Below are 18,851 nucleotides of genomic sequence, written 5' to 3' on the forward strand. Positions count from 1 at the left end.
CGTCCAAGTCCCTTGTCTGGATGTATGTCCAGGGGGCAGCAGGTGTCTCACCCCTCTTGGCTGGCCTTGTGCTCCTGGGAACGTCCAGAAAGTGAATTTGTCCAGAGTATCCTGGCAGGCATCATCTATTGTTGGGTCGTATGGAGCTTGTTGCCACGGAATGTCCCTAAATCTCTTCCATATACTTTACTACTATTGTTGTTTTCTTGTGTGGCTATTGCTGTTTATCCCTGTTAAGTTTTGTATTCACCACAAAGCTGCCTCTGAAGGAGCAGGACCAGAATTGGCCTGGTCCGTGGCAATGTTCTAAGACCAGGAAGGTGACAGGGTCTTCAGGGATGGAGGAGGGGAGGCTTTGGTCCTAGCCTGAGAGTTTGTTTCTTAAGTGGGCTCAGCTCAATCTGTCAAAGGCTTGTACGCATCCTCAGTTTGCCATCGTGACCTGTCTTCCAGGGTCCGCCTCAGAACCTCACCTGCCGCTCTCACTGATCCTCTCCGTTGTGACGTCTGCCCTCGTGGCGGCCCTCGTCCTGGCTTTCTCCGGCATCATGATCGGTGAGCGTGTCTGTCAGAGCTGGGAGAATTTGAAGGGTGACAGCCCTAGCAGCATGAACAACACCTCAGCCTGGGCTATTGGTGCCACAGGTCCCACCCGATCCGTTAGTTCCTGGAATTGGGTATGGGTGGTGATTAAGACAGCCCAAGTCATGTCAAAACACAATCTCCTCACATCCACCTACCAGAGCATCCAAGGTTCCCTGGTGGAGCCCTGATTCAGCACCTCGGCCTCTGCACTGGGCCCTCTGGCTTCTCAGGGACAACATGGCTAGTGTCACACTTCAGAAGCTGCCCCAGTGGCCACAGCTCGCTCCCAGATTAACTTTGAGTTCTCATCAGGCTGTGAACTTTAATGGACATGACGCCTAAATGAGTCTAACATGATTTCACTTTGAGGCCTGATCTTTTCCAGGCTCCCAGGCCAAGCAGGAAGACAGGAACTCTGGGTTTTAAATGGATTCTTGCTGGATCTGCAGCCCACAGAAGGGGCAGCATGGCCCTTGGGGGGAGGGCCATGGAGGGACAGGACAAGGAGGGACAGACAGAGGGGAGGGTTCAGCCAGTCCACTCCAGCCCAGGCACGGGAATCTGCAGGGTGAACACTGTTTCACACAACAGTCATTCAGAGGAACAGGGTGTAGGTTGAAAGTCATTGTACACTTACTACATGGCAAGCAATGGACACAGGTCATCACCCTGTCGGTCAATAGTGGGGAGCCCATAGGATTTAACCCCAGAGGCCTCAGTAGGGGTCATGATCTCCCTCTGCCACCTTACAGTCTGCCCTCCTGTGTAAGGGCAAATGGGCACAGCCACTCCTATCAGTAATGCTCTTTAGAATTTGTCAACACCGTTTTCTGATCATAAACTCTCATTATAACAACCCCAGGGTTAGGAAAGCAAGGCAGGAGTGGCCATCGTGCTGATGGAGAAGGAAGTTGAGATGCAAAGCCATCAAATGCCCTGATAGGTGCTACCCTGCATGAAAGTAACAGTGGAATCCGAGCCGGTCCCCAGACACAGCTCAGCCCTCCCTTCCCGCCATGGCTGAGGCCCCTCTACTCTCTCCCATCCATCTCTGAGTTTGTTTGCACCGAGGCCACACGTCCCCCAGGCTGCTCTACTACATGACTGGGCACAGCAGAAGCACCAAGGCATGCCCGTGGAGACCGCAGAACACATGGGGTCCAGGGTCCTATGGCCTCCTGTACCCTCCTGAGCTTGTGTGGCCCTCTAGGGGGCGTCCATCCAATGTCCCTCCTCCACCTGCACTGCAATCCACCTGCTGTCTAGACCTTCCTGGCTGTCCCCCCATTCTCTCTTATAGGTTCTCCTCTATAATAAAGCCTTTGTATATTTAATCCCATCGTGGGTCTCTTCTTAGATGATCCAGACTACAATGACACTGCTCCTGTATAAAAACAATGCATTCCCCTCATTTCTATCAATATAAGCTTTGTTTTGTACCTTTGATCGCATTTCCATTCACAGCTATAATCATGTTGTTAGTGTTACTAAGTGTGACAGGAAGGGTTAAAGGTCAGGAGAGGAAATGGAAACCCAGGGGGGCTTTCTGGAGGAGGTGGCCTGTGCTGGGCATCAGGCTGCCTCCAGCTGGCCTCCATCTGTCTGCAGTGTACCGCCGAAAGCATCAGGAGCTGCAAGCCATGCAGATGGAGCTGCAGAGCCCCGAGTACAAGCTGAGCAAGCTCCGCACCTCGACCATCATGACTGACTACAACCCCAACTACTGCTTCGCTGGCAAGACCTCCTCCATCAGTGACTTGAAGGAGGTGCCACGGAAGAACATCACCCTCCTTCGGTGAGTGCCTGCCACCACTTCTGGGGGTCCTGGGGACAACCCCTCATAGCACTATGGGTTCCTCCAGTCTTAACAGGCCAGCAATGTCACCCATGAGATACACCTGCCTTCTAGGGGGACACAACTTAACATTCAGGGTCTTTTTGGTATTGTTAAGTTTTTTAGTTATGTACCATTGAGTTGGAACCAACTCGTAACTGATCCTCCAGTAGGTTTTCAGAGGCAGTAAAACACACAAGAGACTGCCTATCTTTCTTCCACAGAGCAGCTGGTAGATTCAAACCTTTGGATTGGCAGCACAACTCCATACCAGTAAGCCACCAGAGCTCCCTGCTGTTTAATTTGTTGTTGTTGTTGTGTACCGTCAAGTCGGCACAGACCCATAGCTGACTCCCCACCAGGTTTTCAGAGGCAGTTAATTGCATGGAAGGAGATTGCCCATCCTTCTTCCACAGAGCAGCTGATGGATTCAAACTACATGCCTTTGGAATTGCAATGCAGCTTCTTGCCACTAGGCCACCAGAGCTCTCTTACTTTAATATCCTATATATATTATCTATATTCTTCATGAAAGAAGGGAGGAGGGATCAATGGGAGGAACCAGGGCTCTCCTCTCCTCTCCTCATATCTATTCAGCTTAGTCCTAATGCACACCACAACATTAATAGGCCTTGAAGGATCTCAGGATCAGGAACACCAGCTGCCTCTTTCTTGTGGCCCAACCTGGCTGCTCATGTGTCTTCCCCTGAATTAAGTAAAACACAAAATGGCAAATAGTATGTGATTTCCCTTACATTAAATATCTAGAAGAAGCAGGAGACCAAAGCTCATTAGTGGCTTCCAGATGCTAGGGAGGGGAGGTGGTGAGCTATTGCTTAAAGGATGTTGAGTCTCTGGAGTGATAAAAGACTTTTGGAAATGGATACTTATGATGGTAATACAATATAATGATCATAATTAACGCCACACATTACACACTTAAAAATGACTAGAATGGCTAAGTTCTGTGATATGCATTTATCACATTCATTCAGTTGCCCCATCTCCAAGGAAGGCTTAGTGATCCTTTCCCCTCTAAGGAGGGCAGTGCCCTTTCTTGGAGCTCCTTGTGCCAATGGCTTGTCCCTCCCAGGGGAGTACCAGCCTCCCCAGGCCAAAGTTGTGTCTTACACACCTCCAAGTCTCTGCAAATACCAGAGTTTCAATATGTATTTACTGAATCAGTGAGCATCTGGTCATTTTGTATTGAACTGCTATTTGAAAGCTTTCTTTCCATTTTCAGGTAAAAAACAAAACAAAACAAAAAACAAACAAACAGAAAATCCCAACACCACAACTGAGGCCCAAGATTGTAGAGCAGAAGTTGAGAATGTTTCTCTTGAGTGTCTCTGTTACCTTTGATCGCATATATATCCACCCAATGTGACCCCCCAGGATCAGGGCCACCAGCTGCCCCTTTCTTGTGGCCCAGCCTGACTGCTCACATGTCTTCCTCTTTGCACAGGGGTCTGGGCCATGGCGCATTTGGGGAGGTGTACGAAGGCCAGGTGTCTGGAATGGCCAGTGACCCAGGTCCCCTGCAAGTGGCTGTCAAGGTAAGAGGTGGGGAGGTGAGAGATCTGAGCCTGACTCTGGCTCATGGTCTTTACCATCAGTTTTCACTGAGTCAACTCTGTCCCATGGAGACCCACCTGTATCAGAATAGAACTCTGTTCCACAGGGGATTTCAATGGCTGCTTTTTCTCAGAAGTAGATGGTTGGACTTTTCTTCTGAGGTGCCTCTAGGTAGACTCAAACCTCCAACCTTTCCATCAGTGCATCGACAGTTTGTGTCACCCTGAAGTTAAATGGTCTCTGGTACTCACCTGCCAGCCTCTCACCCCTGCCTCTCACAGCCTCTCCCTCCTTTCCTCCCTCTGCTTCTGTACCCAGACGCTGCCAGAGGTGTGTTCAGAACAGGATGAACTGGATTTCCTCATGGAAGCTCTGATCATCAGGTAAAGCCACCCTGCCTCCTTACTCCCATAAAGAACAGGAGATGTTTCCAGCAGGGAGGCAGCTCCTGCTGAGGGAAATGGCATTGAGGGCCTCTGGCATGTCCCTTTGTCCTCACTGTGAAATTCCAGAAATCCTTGGCTCATTTTGCCAATGAGGGAAAGCCCCAGGACAGTTGGCATCCAGAAGAAAAAAAAAAATAATAATCCCTGTGGCCTGTTACTAGAAGATACCACTCTGCCTGCAGCCAACATCTCTGTGGGCATCCAGCATTGGGCTTCTCTCACTTTTTTCTTAAGAAGTAGAGCATGCTAGGTTTGGGGCAGCACTGTTGTGGGTAGGGGCCATCAAGTCAGAACTAACTCAAAGTTGATGCTGCAGTGGCTTTTCAGAGACGCGTGAGGAGAGTGATTGCCCACCTTTCTCTCACAGAGCAACTGGTAAATTGGAACCCTGTGCCACTGGGTTATTATAACAGCATAGTAGAAGCTATAATCTCTCTAAATATCACTTTCCCAAGCCCTGTCCCAGCCCCAGCTTTGGGAAAGAAACAGGCTCAGTGGGAAGGAAGACTGGTCCACCCTGAGTCTATCTATGTCAGCAGGGCCTTCTCTGCCGGCTGACCCTCCAACTTGTGCACAGCTCCGAGGTCTAGATTTTAGCTGTAGCTCCTGAGAACCTCAGCACGTCAGCTCCTAAGAACATCTTGCTTAAGGAGGAGACAAGTATCAGATGCCGACGTCTGGCTGGGCCTCATGGGGCCCTCTTGCCCTGGAAACTTCCGAGTATCCTAACAGGTTGCTATATCCATGTCTTCCTTTTGTGGAAGTGGGAAAATCATGAAGCTAGGGCAGTATTGTGATGTACTGTGGGCCTAGAATCACAGAGGGCCACACAGTGGGGTTAGCATCTTATTATAAATGTGACTTACTGACGTTCTGATTATAAGGGAACTCTGGGGATGTGTCGGTCCATAGGGAGTTAGTTGCACTGCTGCCCAGAGGTGCCTCTCTGGCAGTTCAAATCCACTAGCAGCACCGAGGGGACAAGATGTGGCCCATCTCCTCCCATGTGATTTACAGCCTCGGAAAATCCACCAAAGGCTCAGCTATGAGTTGGTTCCAACTCAACGGCAAATGAGGTTGTTTGAGTTCTTTCCGTTTTACATGAGAGGCATCATAATCACCAAATAAGACTTAAAAGGCATACGATTAAGATGGAAGGAGACCTAAATCACTGTCCTACTACTTGGTGATAATTAACCTTTATTGTATTTGTGCTTCAATGTAGAGTTGCTCTTTCAACTGTGTGTGTATTGTGTGAGTGTGAGTATGCGTGTATATGTGCTTGTGAGATGTGTGTGTGTGTGTGTGTGTGTGTGTGAACGTGCACAAGGCCCCCATGCCATATTTCCCATGTGTCTTAATAGATCACATCAACAACAAAAGCATAACAAAAAGCCCTCAGGGTCTATTTTCTTGACAGGAGCTCTGCCCAATGAGGAATCAACACAAGATTAAAAGGGCAGTCAAACTGGATACCTCGGTCCTGGTTCTCTTTCCCATCTGTCACCTGGCAGGTCTCACACAGTTTCTCCAACTTCTGCTGTAGGTCCCCTTCAGAGAACTCATATCTGAATCTAAGCAGCCATTTGTTGCTTGGACATCCAAGAAAGACACTCTCCTGTCCCCTATTCCTCCTTCTTCCCTGGGTGTCTTAGCAACAACCTCCCACCGTCCATTGGTCAGGCAGTAGGTTCAGCGAGGCCGTTCCTGTCGGGCCTGTTCTCTGGGCCTCCCCTGCTGCTCAGCAGTGAAATTCCAAAGCAGGCCCACTACCACATCCATCCACACAATCCCTTTACATAATGTGGCTACCGAAAGCACAACAGTGTGGCCTCCATTTTCACGGGATTTGTTAAGGTTTTCCTAGACACTAAGCTCTGTTTAATGTCTCCCTTGTGCTCTGCAGCAAATTCAACCACCAGAACATCGTGCGCTGCATTGGGGTGAGTCTGCAGGCCCTGCCCCGGTTCATCCTGCTGGAGCTCATGGCGGGAGGTGACCTTAAGTCCTTCCTTCGAGAGACACGCCCTCGCCCGGTGAGTGGACACTGGCCCTTCCTCTAGAAGTGGTACCAAGGGACGGGAGAAGGGAGGGATGGAAGGAGTAAGAGCGGAAACCAGGAAAGTGATAAAGTCATCAAGACCAAGGGAGTCAGTCTTGGCCTGGGACGTAAGAGAACTGACACAGGGGACAACAGAGGGAAAAAGATGGACAGTCACTTGGTGTGAGATTTGCAGCTTCGGAAACCCAGCAGAGGGCCAGCTATAAGTCAGTTCTGACTCAGGGGTGATGGGTTTTGTTTGTTCTTGAGTTATCAAAGGAAATAGCACGCTCCAGTGCCCGATCAGAAGATGAAACTCCGATGCCCAACTCATTCTTTACCACTAGATGGAACACGTCTGAAAACGGGCAATGGGAGCTAGCTACGCTCCGCATGGCTGTTCACTGGCGGGAATTCTCAGAGCACTGCTTTCTGTTCTTAACTTGCACGTGGACTCACACCTCTCAGGTTGCCAACTGCTGTCTGGTTCTGTGCAGATTAGTGGAGCAGTTTATTTGTTCAGGGATTAGTGGAGAGTTTATTTGTCCCTTGGCCAAGACAGGGAGTCAGACAAGCCTGGCCCTCTGGTAATGCATGGGGAGATTTAGGCCCTGCAGCGCCCTGTATTCATGTAGCACTTGAGCTATTGATGGCCCCCCTGTCCTGAGTGATGAGGGCAGAGACACCGAGACTCGAGTGAAGAGAATCTCCTTCAAGATACTGAGCTGGAGTCTTGAAGCTAGAACGAAACTAGTTTCTCCTTCAAGCTAGAACTGAGCTCTCCTTTTGCAAAAACAGGGAAGCATTTTCTCAAGGGGGTGGGGGGAGGATAGCTAATGCTATACACAATATACTTTTACTTTTCCCAGGACAGGAAGACCACTCCACCCCACAGTTCCAGGTGCTTCTGACCCTAACAAGATCTTTAGAAAAGCAGAATATAAGAAATCACTTCCTAAGACTCCCCAAATGTCCCTGTTTAATAACCCCAATAATAACTACAGATCCATTTGTTAAACACATTCTCTGTGGAATTACATTCACCTTTTTTCAATATGGATCCTTCTAACATTCTCATGAGTGCAATATTATCATGCCAATTTCACAGATGAGAACACTATGGCCTGGAAGGAAAGTGAGTAGCTTGACTAAAGATATGCAGCCAGTAAAGAATAAGCAGGAATTGGAACTCACAACAGCTAAATGGACCATGGAAATATATTAGCCCCTGTACTTATGTACTGAACTTGGGTTCACTTAAATGCTGGGTGCTGCATTAGTTTATACTCCCTTCTCCGGCATGCTCAACTAAGAATTCCAAGTATAACACTTGTTGCTGTTGTTGTTGTTATGTGTTGTTGAGTTGCCTGTGACTCAGCAACCCTATGTACGACAGCTCTGAACCCTGCTCTATCCTATACCAATTTTATGGTCTCTAGCACACCTACCTTCATTACCTCAGTCACTGAATCAATTCATCTCATCCAGGATCTTCCTCTCTTGCTCTGTCTCTCCACCCTCCCAAGCATGATGGCCTTCTCCAAGGACTGATCCCTCCTTGCAACATGCCCAAAATATGTCAGACAGAGCTTCAGAATCCTTGCCTCCAAGGAGCAGTCTAGTCTCACTCTTTCTAGGATGAACCTATTTGTTCTCCTAGCAGTCCGTGGTATGTTCAATACTCTTCTCCAGCACCACAACTCAAAGGCATCAATTCTCCTTCTATAATCCCTAGTAATTGTCCAGCTTTCTGACGCATAGCAAGTGATTGCATAGACCATGGCCTGGATCAGGTGCACCTTAGTCTCCAGACTGACATCACTGCTCCTCAGTACCTTGTAGAGGTCTCCAACAGTAGACTTTACCAATGCAGTTCGTCTTTTAATTTCCTGGCTGCTGGTACCACGAGTGTTGATTGTGGAGCCAAGCAAACTAAAGCTGTTAACAATCTCAATCTCTTCACTATCTATAATAATGCTGCCAATTGGCCCAGCAGTGAGAATCTTTTTCTTAACACCTAGAACCCTGGAAACCCAGCTTTGGAAGTTTCCGCTCTATCCATAATAGCTGTGTGACCTGAGATGAATCACTTAACCTCTCTGAGCCTTCAGTCTTCTCACCTTTAACGTGGAGCTAACCATTTCTTCCTCATCTACTGGATGATATTTAACAGAGATAATGTATGTGGAATTGTTCTGCTGAATGTGTGACATAGGCACTTGTTTTTCAGGCCTCCAAAATGTCTCTCCCAGAACTGAAGGATGGGTAGAGAAATATGACTCCTCTCTCTCACGCCCCCAAGCTCAGGACTGAGCTCAAAGAGTCCCAAGGGAAGCCCAGATCGATGGTCCTCCCAGAAAACCCAGCTAGCTAAGAACACACATCCAGACTCAGACTTTAGGGGGGTTTGTTTGCCTGTTCCATATTTAGGTGTTTGAATTACCTCCTTTCAGGTAAATCTGAGTTCAAATCTATGATTAACCATCCACCCAGTATCTATTGAACATCCACAAAGCCCAGCCATGGTGGTAACTTCCCCCTGGGCACCACAGAGCCCCAAAACCCAGTCCTTGCCTTCCCCAGTTAAGGTAAAAGAATTCTAAGTTTCTTACAAGAATGATAAAAATAAATAAAAAAAAGACAAGCAGGCGTTTTCTGTTGGGAGTTTGCCCTGCTCATTAAGAGTCATCAGCTTATTTGGACTCTTAGGGGGTAGAGTGGGAGACAGTGACTGGTTTCTTTTCTTTTGCAAGGTGTTGAACCTTCGAGAGTAAATTCTAGGTCAAAGCTATAATCAGCGACCCACCATATATTTCCTGAACACCCACTATGAGCCAAACCTTGTGCTGGATACTGTGGAAGTATAAGATTAAGTCCCTGCCTTGAGGACTTCAAAGTTTATTAGAACATATGAGAAAATAAACAGGGATCAACAAAGCGGCTATGACATCACATGCTTATGTTGTACTGCTGCTTCAGTGATTTAGAAGTGGATTTAATAGAGATGGGATGCATCCTCCAGAAACAACTTCCTAGCTGCTAACAAGGATATCCAAGAAAGCAGAGGCAGGATACCACCTAGAGGCAAAGTGACGTCTCCTTATGGGTAAAAGAAGCACAAAAGAAAAGCACTGAAAAGCTTGAGATCATTCTTGCCTAGCATTTCCCTAAAGCTTTTTTTTCCGAGCACTTTGGTGATTTCTCTGAGGCAGCCAGAGCAGAGAACCTCTGGTGGGCAGCATGTTCATGCCTGGTCTCCTTGTGAGCGAAGCTACTGTTTCAGATCTCCTCCCCTCTACTGACTTCTTATTACGTGATGACTTCTGTCTCCCACAGAATCAACCCTCCTCCCTGGCTATGCTGGACCTGCTGCATGTGGCCCGGGACATTGCCTGTGGCTGTCAGTATTTAGAGGAAAACCACTTTATCCACCGGTGAGTCAGTGACCTTGCTGTGCCCTCCGTCTCTCGGTGCTCCCCATCAATCTCCCCATCAAGATTAGAATAATGGATCCCTCTCCAGAGTCATTTAAATGGTTTCTTCAGCCTTGCTTGTCTCGGAGGTGATTATCTATCAAGGCTTTATTTGTCCCATATGTAAAATCATAAAACATCAATACCAGTGTTGGAACCTTCAGTGAATTACTCTTGACCTCCTTTCTGAATTGCATCTGAGAGGAGAAGGCCCAAGTCCTACATCCTTTATGGTTTCCCCAGACCAGAAAATTGGCCCCTGGTAGCATGTTATATGTTGGACTGCTAACTGGAATGTTAGCAGTTCAAGTTCATCAGGCCCTCTGGACAAAGGGTAGTTTCCCTTTATTTACTCCCGTAAAGGGAGTTTGGGAGTCAAGGGAGAGGTTGTTATGAATTGACAACTGACTAGGTGAGTTTGTGGCACTCATCTAGTGAGTTTAGGGTAATTTAATATCAATTACTTAGTGAAAAGTAGAAAGTTGAAGTCTGTCTAGAGGTGCCTCAGAAGAAGTGACTTGTGAAAACGCAGCCATTGAAAACTCTATAGTTCTACTCAGACACGCCTCGGGTCACAATGAGTCAAAATTGACATGAAACCAACTAATCATTTTATTATTATTTATATGCAGTTATAAATAAAGACATACATGCGTAGACAGGTATGTTTTCTCCCTAATAACAATGGAAGAACTAAAGATCAAGAAATTCACTTATGTACGCCCCAAAGGCACCAGTGGAGCGAGGCAATAGGCTCGCTCACAATAATTTATCCTACTGGCCTTCATCATGTTGGCCTCCAGTTCTTCCTTTTGAATCTAAATCTTTCCTACATGAAGATCATTCTGCTTAATAGAAATAACAAGTGGAATAAGATCAGGGATAGTCCTTTATGTCCTCATCCAAAGCTACAAAGAGCAGGTCAGCTTACATCACTATAATGTCCTTTTGGTTGCTCTCAGGAATTTCTAGACTTAAAAGCATGAACAAAACATGGAAAGAAAGGTGGCTAACCAAGGGCACGTTAAAAAAAAATGGAGCAACTATGCACCAATCAAGGGGAGGCCTTTGTTCATATTTTTAAAGCTGGACCCATCTGAGTGAGGACAACTGTGCAGATGTGTCAACTTGTGATAGGCCCTTTTACTTCTCATTAAGGCCATTCCTGCTTTTTAAGTCTCCATCCCACAGAGGTCGGTTCCTCTGGCTGAGGCATCAGAAACATCTTTCCTCTGACATTTTGGAACCTGCTCTCCTAAACTCATGATATATTATGACTCTACCAACGCTTTGTTATTATAGATGGCAGGCCAACACAATCACATTCTATCAGGATGCCTATTGATTCCACATCCCCAAATAGTTATAGCAGGTCAAGTCAGATCTCAGGGGAATAGCTTCTTGCTCTTTTTTTATCTTTTTTGAGAAATGAAATTGTCAGAGAGCGAATCAGGAATATATCAGATATACAATTTACAATAGCCCACAGATCAATAAAATGCCTAGGAATTAACCAAACCAGCACATAAGTGACTTACACAATGCAAATTGTAAAACACTAATACAAAAGACTGATAGACACTTAGAATATTAGAAAGACATCTTGTGCTTATGGATTAGAAACTTAATTCTTGGGAAACTGTTAAGCTCACCTAAAGTACCCTACAGATACAACATAACCCAATACAAATCCCACCAACATTCGTAACTGAAATGGAAAAATATATTTGCCAACTTCAATGGGAAGGGAATAAGCCTAAGTAGCCGAAGCTATATTGAAGAAAAACGACAAAGCAGGAAGGCTCACATGCTTTAGGATCAAAGCGTACTATATGGGCTTTGTAATCTAAAGAGCCTGGTATTGCTTCAACACACAGGCCGGTGGAATAGAACTGAAAACCTAGAATTAAATCCAGCCATCTATGGAAAACTGATTTTCAGCATGGGATCAAAGTCCATTCAGTCAGGGCAGAAACAGTCTCTTTAATAAATGATGCTGCCAAAATGGAATATAACACCTGTAGAAGAGTGAAACTGGACCCATACTTCACACCACACACAAGCATTAACTCAAAACAGACCAAAGACCTAAATGTTAAGTCTGAGAGCATAAAATTCCTAGAAGACAATACAGTAAGAAAATCATGATACCTAATCTTTCCTAAAAATAGGATAATAAACAATATGACAAGTACATGAAAGCTTTTATTAAAAGAGTAAATAGACACCTGCAAACTGGGAAGAAAAAACATCTATCTGATAATGGTCTAGCCTTTAAAATATAAAGAAAATGGCAACAACTTAAAAAAATTGAAACTTAATCTCAAAATGTGCAAAAGGCATGAAGAGAACCTGCACCACAGTGGACAGTCAAGCAGCCGAAAACATGAAATGACATTCATGATCATTAGCAATTGTAGTTGTTGGTTTTATGTGCTTTTGAATTGTAACCAACTCATAGTTGACCCTTTAGTGGAGTTTCAGAGGCTGTAAATCGTGTAGGAGGAGATTGTCCATCTTTCTCCCTTGGAACAGCTGATAAATTTGAACCATGTGCCTTTGAGTTGGCAGCACAATGCCTTACCACTAGGCCAGTAAAGCTCCTGTATCCCCCATTGTTGTTGTTTGGTGTCATCAAGTCGAGTATGCGTCCTCATTACCCATTGTTGTGTTGTTGTGTGCTGGCAAATTAGAACCGACCCATAGCTGACCCTCCAGTGGGTTTTCAAAGGCAGTAAATCACACAGGAGGAAAATAGCCATCCTTCTTCTGTGGAGCAGCTGGTGGGTTCAAACTGTGTGCCTTTGGAATTGCAGAGCAGGCTCTTACCACTAGATTCCCTATTAGAGGTATGTAAATCAAAACTACAGTGAAATACCATCCCACCTAACTAAAATGGAATTTTTAAAAATAAAATTTATTGGTGTATATACATCATATTGTTTACATATTGTTTGTGTTTTATACAGTTATTCATATATGTTGTGATAAAATATATTTTAAAGAAAAAAATTCCAAAAAAGCAATCACAAGTGTTGGTGAGGATGAGAGGAAATTGGAACTCTTATCCAGTGCTGGTGGAACTAAAATGACAGAGCCACCATAAAACCACTTTCTATGAAACAACAAAACAACAACAACAAACCAGAAACAATCTAGAAATAGAACTACTCTATATCATAACAAGCCCACTCCTAGGACGTATGCACACTACCTCTCAAAAAGACTCACTGTCATTGAGTCAGAACCCACTCAGAGCTGACCCTACATCGGATGTAAATCCCACAGAAAGAGATTGCCTATCTTTCTCTCGCAGAGTTGTTAGTGGATATGAGCTGTCAGAGAGGCACAGTCTCTGGGTAAGCAGTGCAACTCCCTATGGAACTACACCACCAGAACTCCATCCTAAATATAATGACATGACACCTCCTAACCAGCAGCAAGAGAGGAGACAGGTGCACAGGTCAGCCACTAAGACCTCCTGAGACTTGCATTCTGCCCCCAGGACCATAGCACTTCTCTGGGCCTTTGACTACTCAAGCAGAAACAGCTCCCTCTTAACCAGCCACAGGAGAGGAGACAGGTATGTAGGTGAGTTGGGCAGTCTAGCACCTACTGAGACGTGGGGGAGCAAAATATCCTGAGTAGAATTCCTGAGAATTTGTCTACTCCTAGAGGGAAACCATGCCCTCCCATGAGATGACAGGACAGGACAGAGAAGTGGGCCCACCACAAATGGACAAAGGGAGAGACCCCAGCTTCCTGCCCCTCAAAGAAAAACTGGATGAGAAGCTTGCCACTGGAAATGGGGAACAGAGCTTCCATAAACAATAAGCAGGGAAGATCACCACTGGGAAACTGAGTCAGAAGGAATATTTAAAGTATCTATCAGAAGTCCAGGCTGGGTTTAGAAGGGGTCATGGTACTAGGGATATTGTAGCTGATGTTAGATGGATCTTAGCTGAAAGCAGAGAATACCCAAAGAATGTCTGTGTTTCATTGATTATGCAAAGGCATTTGACTTTGTGAATCATAACAAACTGTGGCTGACTCTGAGAAGAATGGGAATCCCAGAACATTTAATTATGCTAATGCAAAACCTATACTTGGACCAAGAGGCAGTTGTCAGAACAGAGCAGGGTAACACTGCATGGTTCAAAATTGGGAAGGGTGTACACCAGCAGATTATCCAAGAGGCTGGGCTCTATGAGGAAAAGTGTGGTGTCAGGATTGGTGGAAGATCTATTAACAACCTGCGTTATGCAGATGACACAACCCTGCTTACTGAAACTGAGGAGGACCTCATGCACTTACTGCAGAGGGTCAAGGACTGCAGCCTTCAGTATGGACTGAGGCTCAATGTCGAGAAGACAAAAATTCTCACCACTGGACCAATTGGTAGCATCAGGATGGATGGCGAAGAGATTGAGATTGTTCACAGCTTCAGTTTGCTCAGCTCCACGGTCAACACTCTTGGAACCAGCAGCCAGGAAATAAAAAAATGTATTGCGATGGGAAAGTCTGCTGTTAGGGACCTCTCTAAAGTACTGAAGAGTAATGGTATCTTTCTGGAGACTAAGGTGCACCTGATACAGGCCATGGTATTTGCAATCACTTGTTATGCATCAGAGAATTGGACAATCACTAGGGAGGATAGAAGGAGAATTGATGCCTTTGAGCTGTGGTGCTGGAGAAGAATATTGAATGTACCGTGGACTGCCAAGAAAACAAACAGATTCATCCTGGAGTGGGTTAAACCAGGCTACTACTTGGAGGCAAGGATTCTGGGGCTTCGTCTGACATACTTTGGACATGTTGTGAGGAGAGACAGGTTCTTGGAGAGGGACATCATGCTTGGTAGGGTGAAGGGACAGCACAGGAGGGGAAGACCCTCTATGAAGTGGATTGATTCAGGGACTGGGGTAATAGGGATGGGTGTGTCAGAGGCAATGCAAGTGGCACAGGATAGAGCAGGGTTTAGGGCTGTTGTACATAGGGTTGCTATGAGTTGCAAACAACTCAACGGCACATAACAACAACAATCTCTATCAGGAGTATCCTAAAGATAAGGAAATTACAACCACCTACACAGACACAACAGAAACTGCCTCATTTATACCAAGAAGAAGTTTACATTATGTAGAGGAAGCAGCAGACAGTTTCGAACATTATTAAACAACAACAACAACAATAAAAAGTTTCTACTTAAAAAAAATAGATCGGATCACAAACCTAATGAATACTCTAGAGACAGGAAAGCAGAAGGAATACATCAGTGTGAAGTTACATGAACTTGTACTGAAGAAGTCACAAATGATGGAAGGAAAAGTTGAAACTATAAATAAGGAGGTATAAGAATTTTTAAAAAATAAATCATCACAATATAGAGAGGGTAGAACTATCACAGTATAAGAAACAACAAAAATGCATGGACATGCAATCCAGAATACTGAGACTGGTATTGCAGAACTTTTCAATATGCTGAAGGGACAGAAAATTAGAAGAGGTGAAACAGAATCCATGAGCTAGAAGAAAAGAACTTCAATGGAAATTTACTAGAAGAAAAGACAGAAGATTGCAGAAAAATGAAGGGAACATTAGAATCATGTGAGATAACATCAAATTAAACAACACACATGTGAATTCCAGAACAAGGGTAGGGGTGAGGCACTGAGATAATTGTAGAAGCGGTAATAGAAGAAAACTCCCTGGGTATCATGAGAAACATGGAAATTCACATTCAATAAGCTCAGCAAACTACAAACGGACTAAACCCTAGAGGGAAAACATAAAAAAATAACATAATCAAATTCTCCAAAATCAAAGACAAGGATAGAATACTAAAAGCTCCATAAGAAAAACAGAGACACCTGCAAAGGAAAACCAATTTATTAAATTCTGACTTTTTAGCAGAAGCCATATGAGCAAAAAGACAATGGGATGGTACATACAGAAAGCTGAAAGAAAACCATTGCTAGCCAAGGATCTTGCACCCAGCAAAGTTGTCCATCAAGTATGAAGAAGAAACTAGGTTATTTGCAAAAGAGCAGGAACTTGAGAAATTCTTGAAATCCAGACCAACTCTGCAAGAAATACTAAGGAAATCCTCCACACAGAGACAGCAAAGGAAAGTGGATGGACCAAAGTAACCAGTAACAACAGAAAAAGGAGCACAGCAAAATGGCAACACTAAAACCTGGTCTGTCAATAATCACACTTAATGTGACTAGCTTAAACACACTGGTTAAGAGGGGAGAAAGTAGCAGAATAAATTAAATAACCAAAGTCCATCAATAAGTTGCCTACCAGAAACACGAAACACATGTAAGAAAAGAGGAGAAAAACAGACTTTAAAAAAATGGGGGGGGGTGAAAAAAAACGTACTAAGCAACCTTCCATAAGAAAGCAGGAGTGGCAATACTAATGTCTGATAAAACAAACTTCAGGATGAAAACCATCAGAAAAGATAAAGAAGGGCATAATAGATCAAGAAGACATAATTTTTGATAATATCTATGCACCAAATGATTTGAAAAGTATATAAAGCAATGATTAACAGATTTGAAGAAAGAAATGGCAGCATCACAGTTGTAGTAAGAGACAACCAGGAAAGGATGAAATCAATGAATGGGACTTTCTAAAAATCAAGGTCCTGTGTACATCAAAAACTTTTCCTAGTAGGATGAAAAGAAAGAAAAACATCTGGCAGTGACATTTCAGACAAAGACCTCAAAACTAAACTGATAGAATACTACTAGGTCTCCACAAGAAACAGACTGATAACCCAATACCAAAATGAGCAAAAGACCTGAAAAAACCCTTGGCAAAGGAAGACATTCAGATGGCCAACAGACACATGATGAAATGTTCAAAATTACTGACAATAAGAGAGATGCAAAGCAAAACAACAATGAGATACCATCTCACCCCTGTAGCAGTACTAAAGTTTAACAGGACAGAAAGCAAGAAATGTTGGAGAGGATATGGAGAGATTGGAACTCTCTTGCATTGTTGGTAGGATTGTAAAATTGTACAACTCTTCTGAAAGGCAGTTGGCATTTCCTCAAAAAGCTGAACACAGAAATCCCATATGACCCAGCTATTCCACTACTAGGAATATACTCTGAGGAAATCAGAACTGAGACAAAGTTGGAGATATGTACACCCACGTTCATAGAGCGTTATTGATAAGAAAGAAAATGGTAACAGCCCAAATGTCCAACAAAAAGGGAATGATTGAGAAATTGTGGTATATTCACACAATGGAATACTATGAATCTAAGGGACAACAATTTTGTAAAATATTATATAAAATATATATTTTATATATGTTAAATACATATATATAATAACATAAAAGAATCTAGAGAGTTTTATGATCAGTGGAATAATTCAGTCTCATGAGGACAAATACTGCATTAGACCATTATTGTGAAAATGGAAGAGTAACTCCAAGATGTGTATAAGTGTTCAAAAGCAGAAGGGAGTGGGAAAGGGGGGAGGAGGAAAATCAGTTGAATACAGAGGTTAGTGGAACGACTGGATGAGAGAATAAGAAAAATCCACTGGGAACTTGAAAAGATACGGTGATAACAGGCATAGATTAATAGTCATTAATTTCTATAAAATACAATCTGTATGAATGATTGCATAAAACACAATGCATATGAATGAAACATGATATAAATTAAGAATTGTATAAAACAATAAACAAAAAACCAAGACAATATATATTCATGAAACACAACATATGTTATTAATAATTGTATGCAAACCAACGAAACTATGGGAAAAGAAGACATGACAGACATGTGTATTCCTATGTTCATTGTTTCTTTATTGACAATAGCAAATAACGGAACAACTAAGGTAGTCATTGACAGATGAATGCACAAGCAAACTATGGTGTGTATATATATATACTGGAATACTATCTAACCTTAAGCAACAGAGATGAGTCCATGAAGCAGATGTGACAAACAGATTTTGTAGGTCATCCTGCTAAGTGAAATAAGTCAAGAATAGAAAGAGAAATATTTTATAACTCCTATTTTAGAAGAGAGGTTATATAATATACAGAAATAGACAAATATAGATAGGAATATAAAGAAGACAGGAATAAATAAATATATAGAGACCAATGCTTATTGGTAGTTATGAGGTGAAGGCTGATGGTTACAGGGGAAGCTCATAATAGAAACATCATCTTTGGTAATGGCAAAAGTGGCATAGACTGTGGGTATAAGGGATCATAGCACCATCAAAGTAATAACATATTGGGCATATATGGATGTTGTTGTTGTTGTTGTTGTTGTTGTTGTATGCCATCGAGTCACTTGTGACTTATAGCGACCCTATGTACAATAGCCCTGAAACCTGTTCTGTCTTGTGCCAAATTTATTGTCTCAGACACACCTATCCTCATTACCCCGGTCATTGTAACAATCCATCTCATCGATGTTCTCCCTCTCTTTATCCGTTCCTCCACCCTTCCAAGCATGACATCCCTCTCCAAGGACTAGTACCTCCTTGCAACATGCCCAAAAGTATGTCAGGCGAAGCTTCAGAATCCTTGCCTGCAAGGAGCAGCCTGGCTTCACCTTCTCCATGATGAACCTGTTTGCTCTCCTAGAAGTCCATGGTGTATTCAACACTCTTCTCCAGCACCACAGCTCAAAGGCATCAATTCTCTATCATCCCTAGTCACTGTCCAACTCTCTGACACACAGCAAGCAATTGTGAAAACTATGGCTGAGTACAGCCAAAATGATATATAGATGTGTACATAGAAAAGAAGAGATGCAAACGCAGGTTATACACATGGACTTCACCTGATGGTATGCATAGGAATCAGATCGACTACATCTGTGGAAGGAACCGCTGGAGAAGCTCAATAT

General features: G+C 43.9%; 1 protein-coding gene across 1 annotated transcript in view; it reads left to right on the forward strand.

Moving 5' to 3' along the window:
- Window positions 1–18,851, forward strand: part of ALK (anaplastic lymphoma receptor tyrosine kinase) — a 1,280,998-nt gene that overhangs the window by 1,232,163 nt on the left and 29,984 nt on the right. The window contains exons 19-24 of the mRNA XM_006880682.1: window positions 454–555; window positions 2,194–2,380; window positions 3,885–3,975; window positions 4,313–4,377; window positions 6,347–6,476; window positions 9,818–9,915. Coding sequence (XP_006880744.1) covers window positions 454–555; window positions 2,194–2,380; window positions 3,885–3,975; window positions 4,313–4,377; window positions 6,347–6,476; window positions 9,818–9,915 — 673 coding nt within the window. The remainder of the gene's footprint in view (window positions 1–453; window positions 556–2,193; window positions 2,381–3,884; window positions 3,976–4,312; window positions 4,378–6,346; window positions 6,477–9,817; window positions 9,916–18,851) is intronic.

This window comes from Elephantulus edwardii, unplaced genomic scaffold (genome assembly GCF_000299155.1).
Source record: "Elephantulus edwardii isolate Elephantulus edwardi_28Jun2011 unplaced genomic scaffold, EleEdw1.0 scaffold00009, whole genome shotgun sequence".
In the NCBI taxonomy this organism is placed as follows: domain Eukaryota; kingdom Metazoa; phylum Chordata; class Mammalia; order Macroscelidea; family Macroscelididae; genus Elephantulus; species Elephantulus edwardii.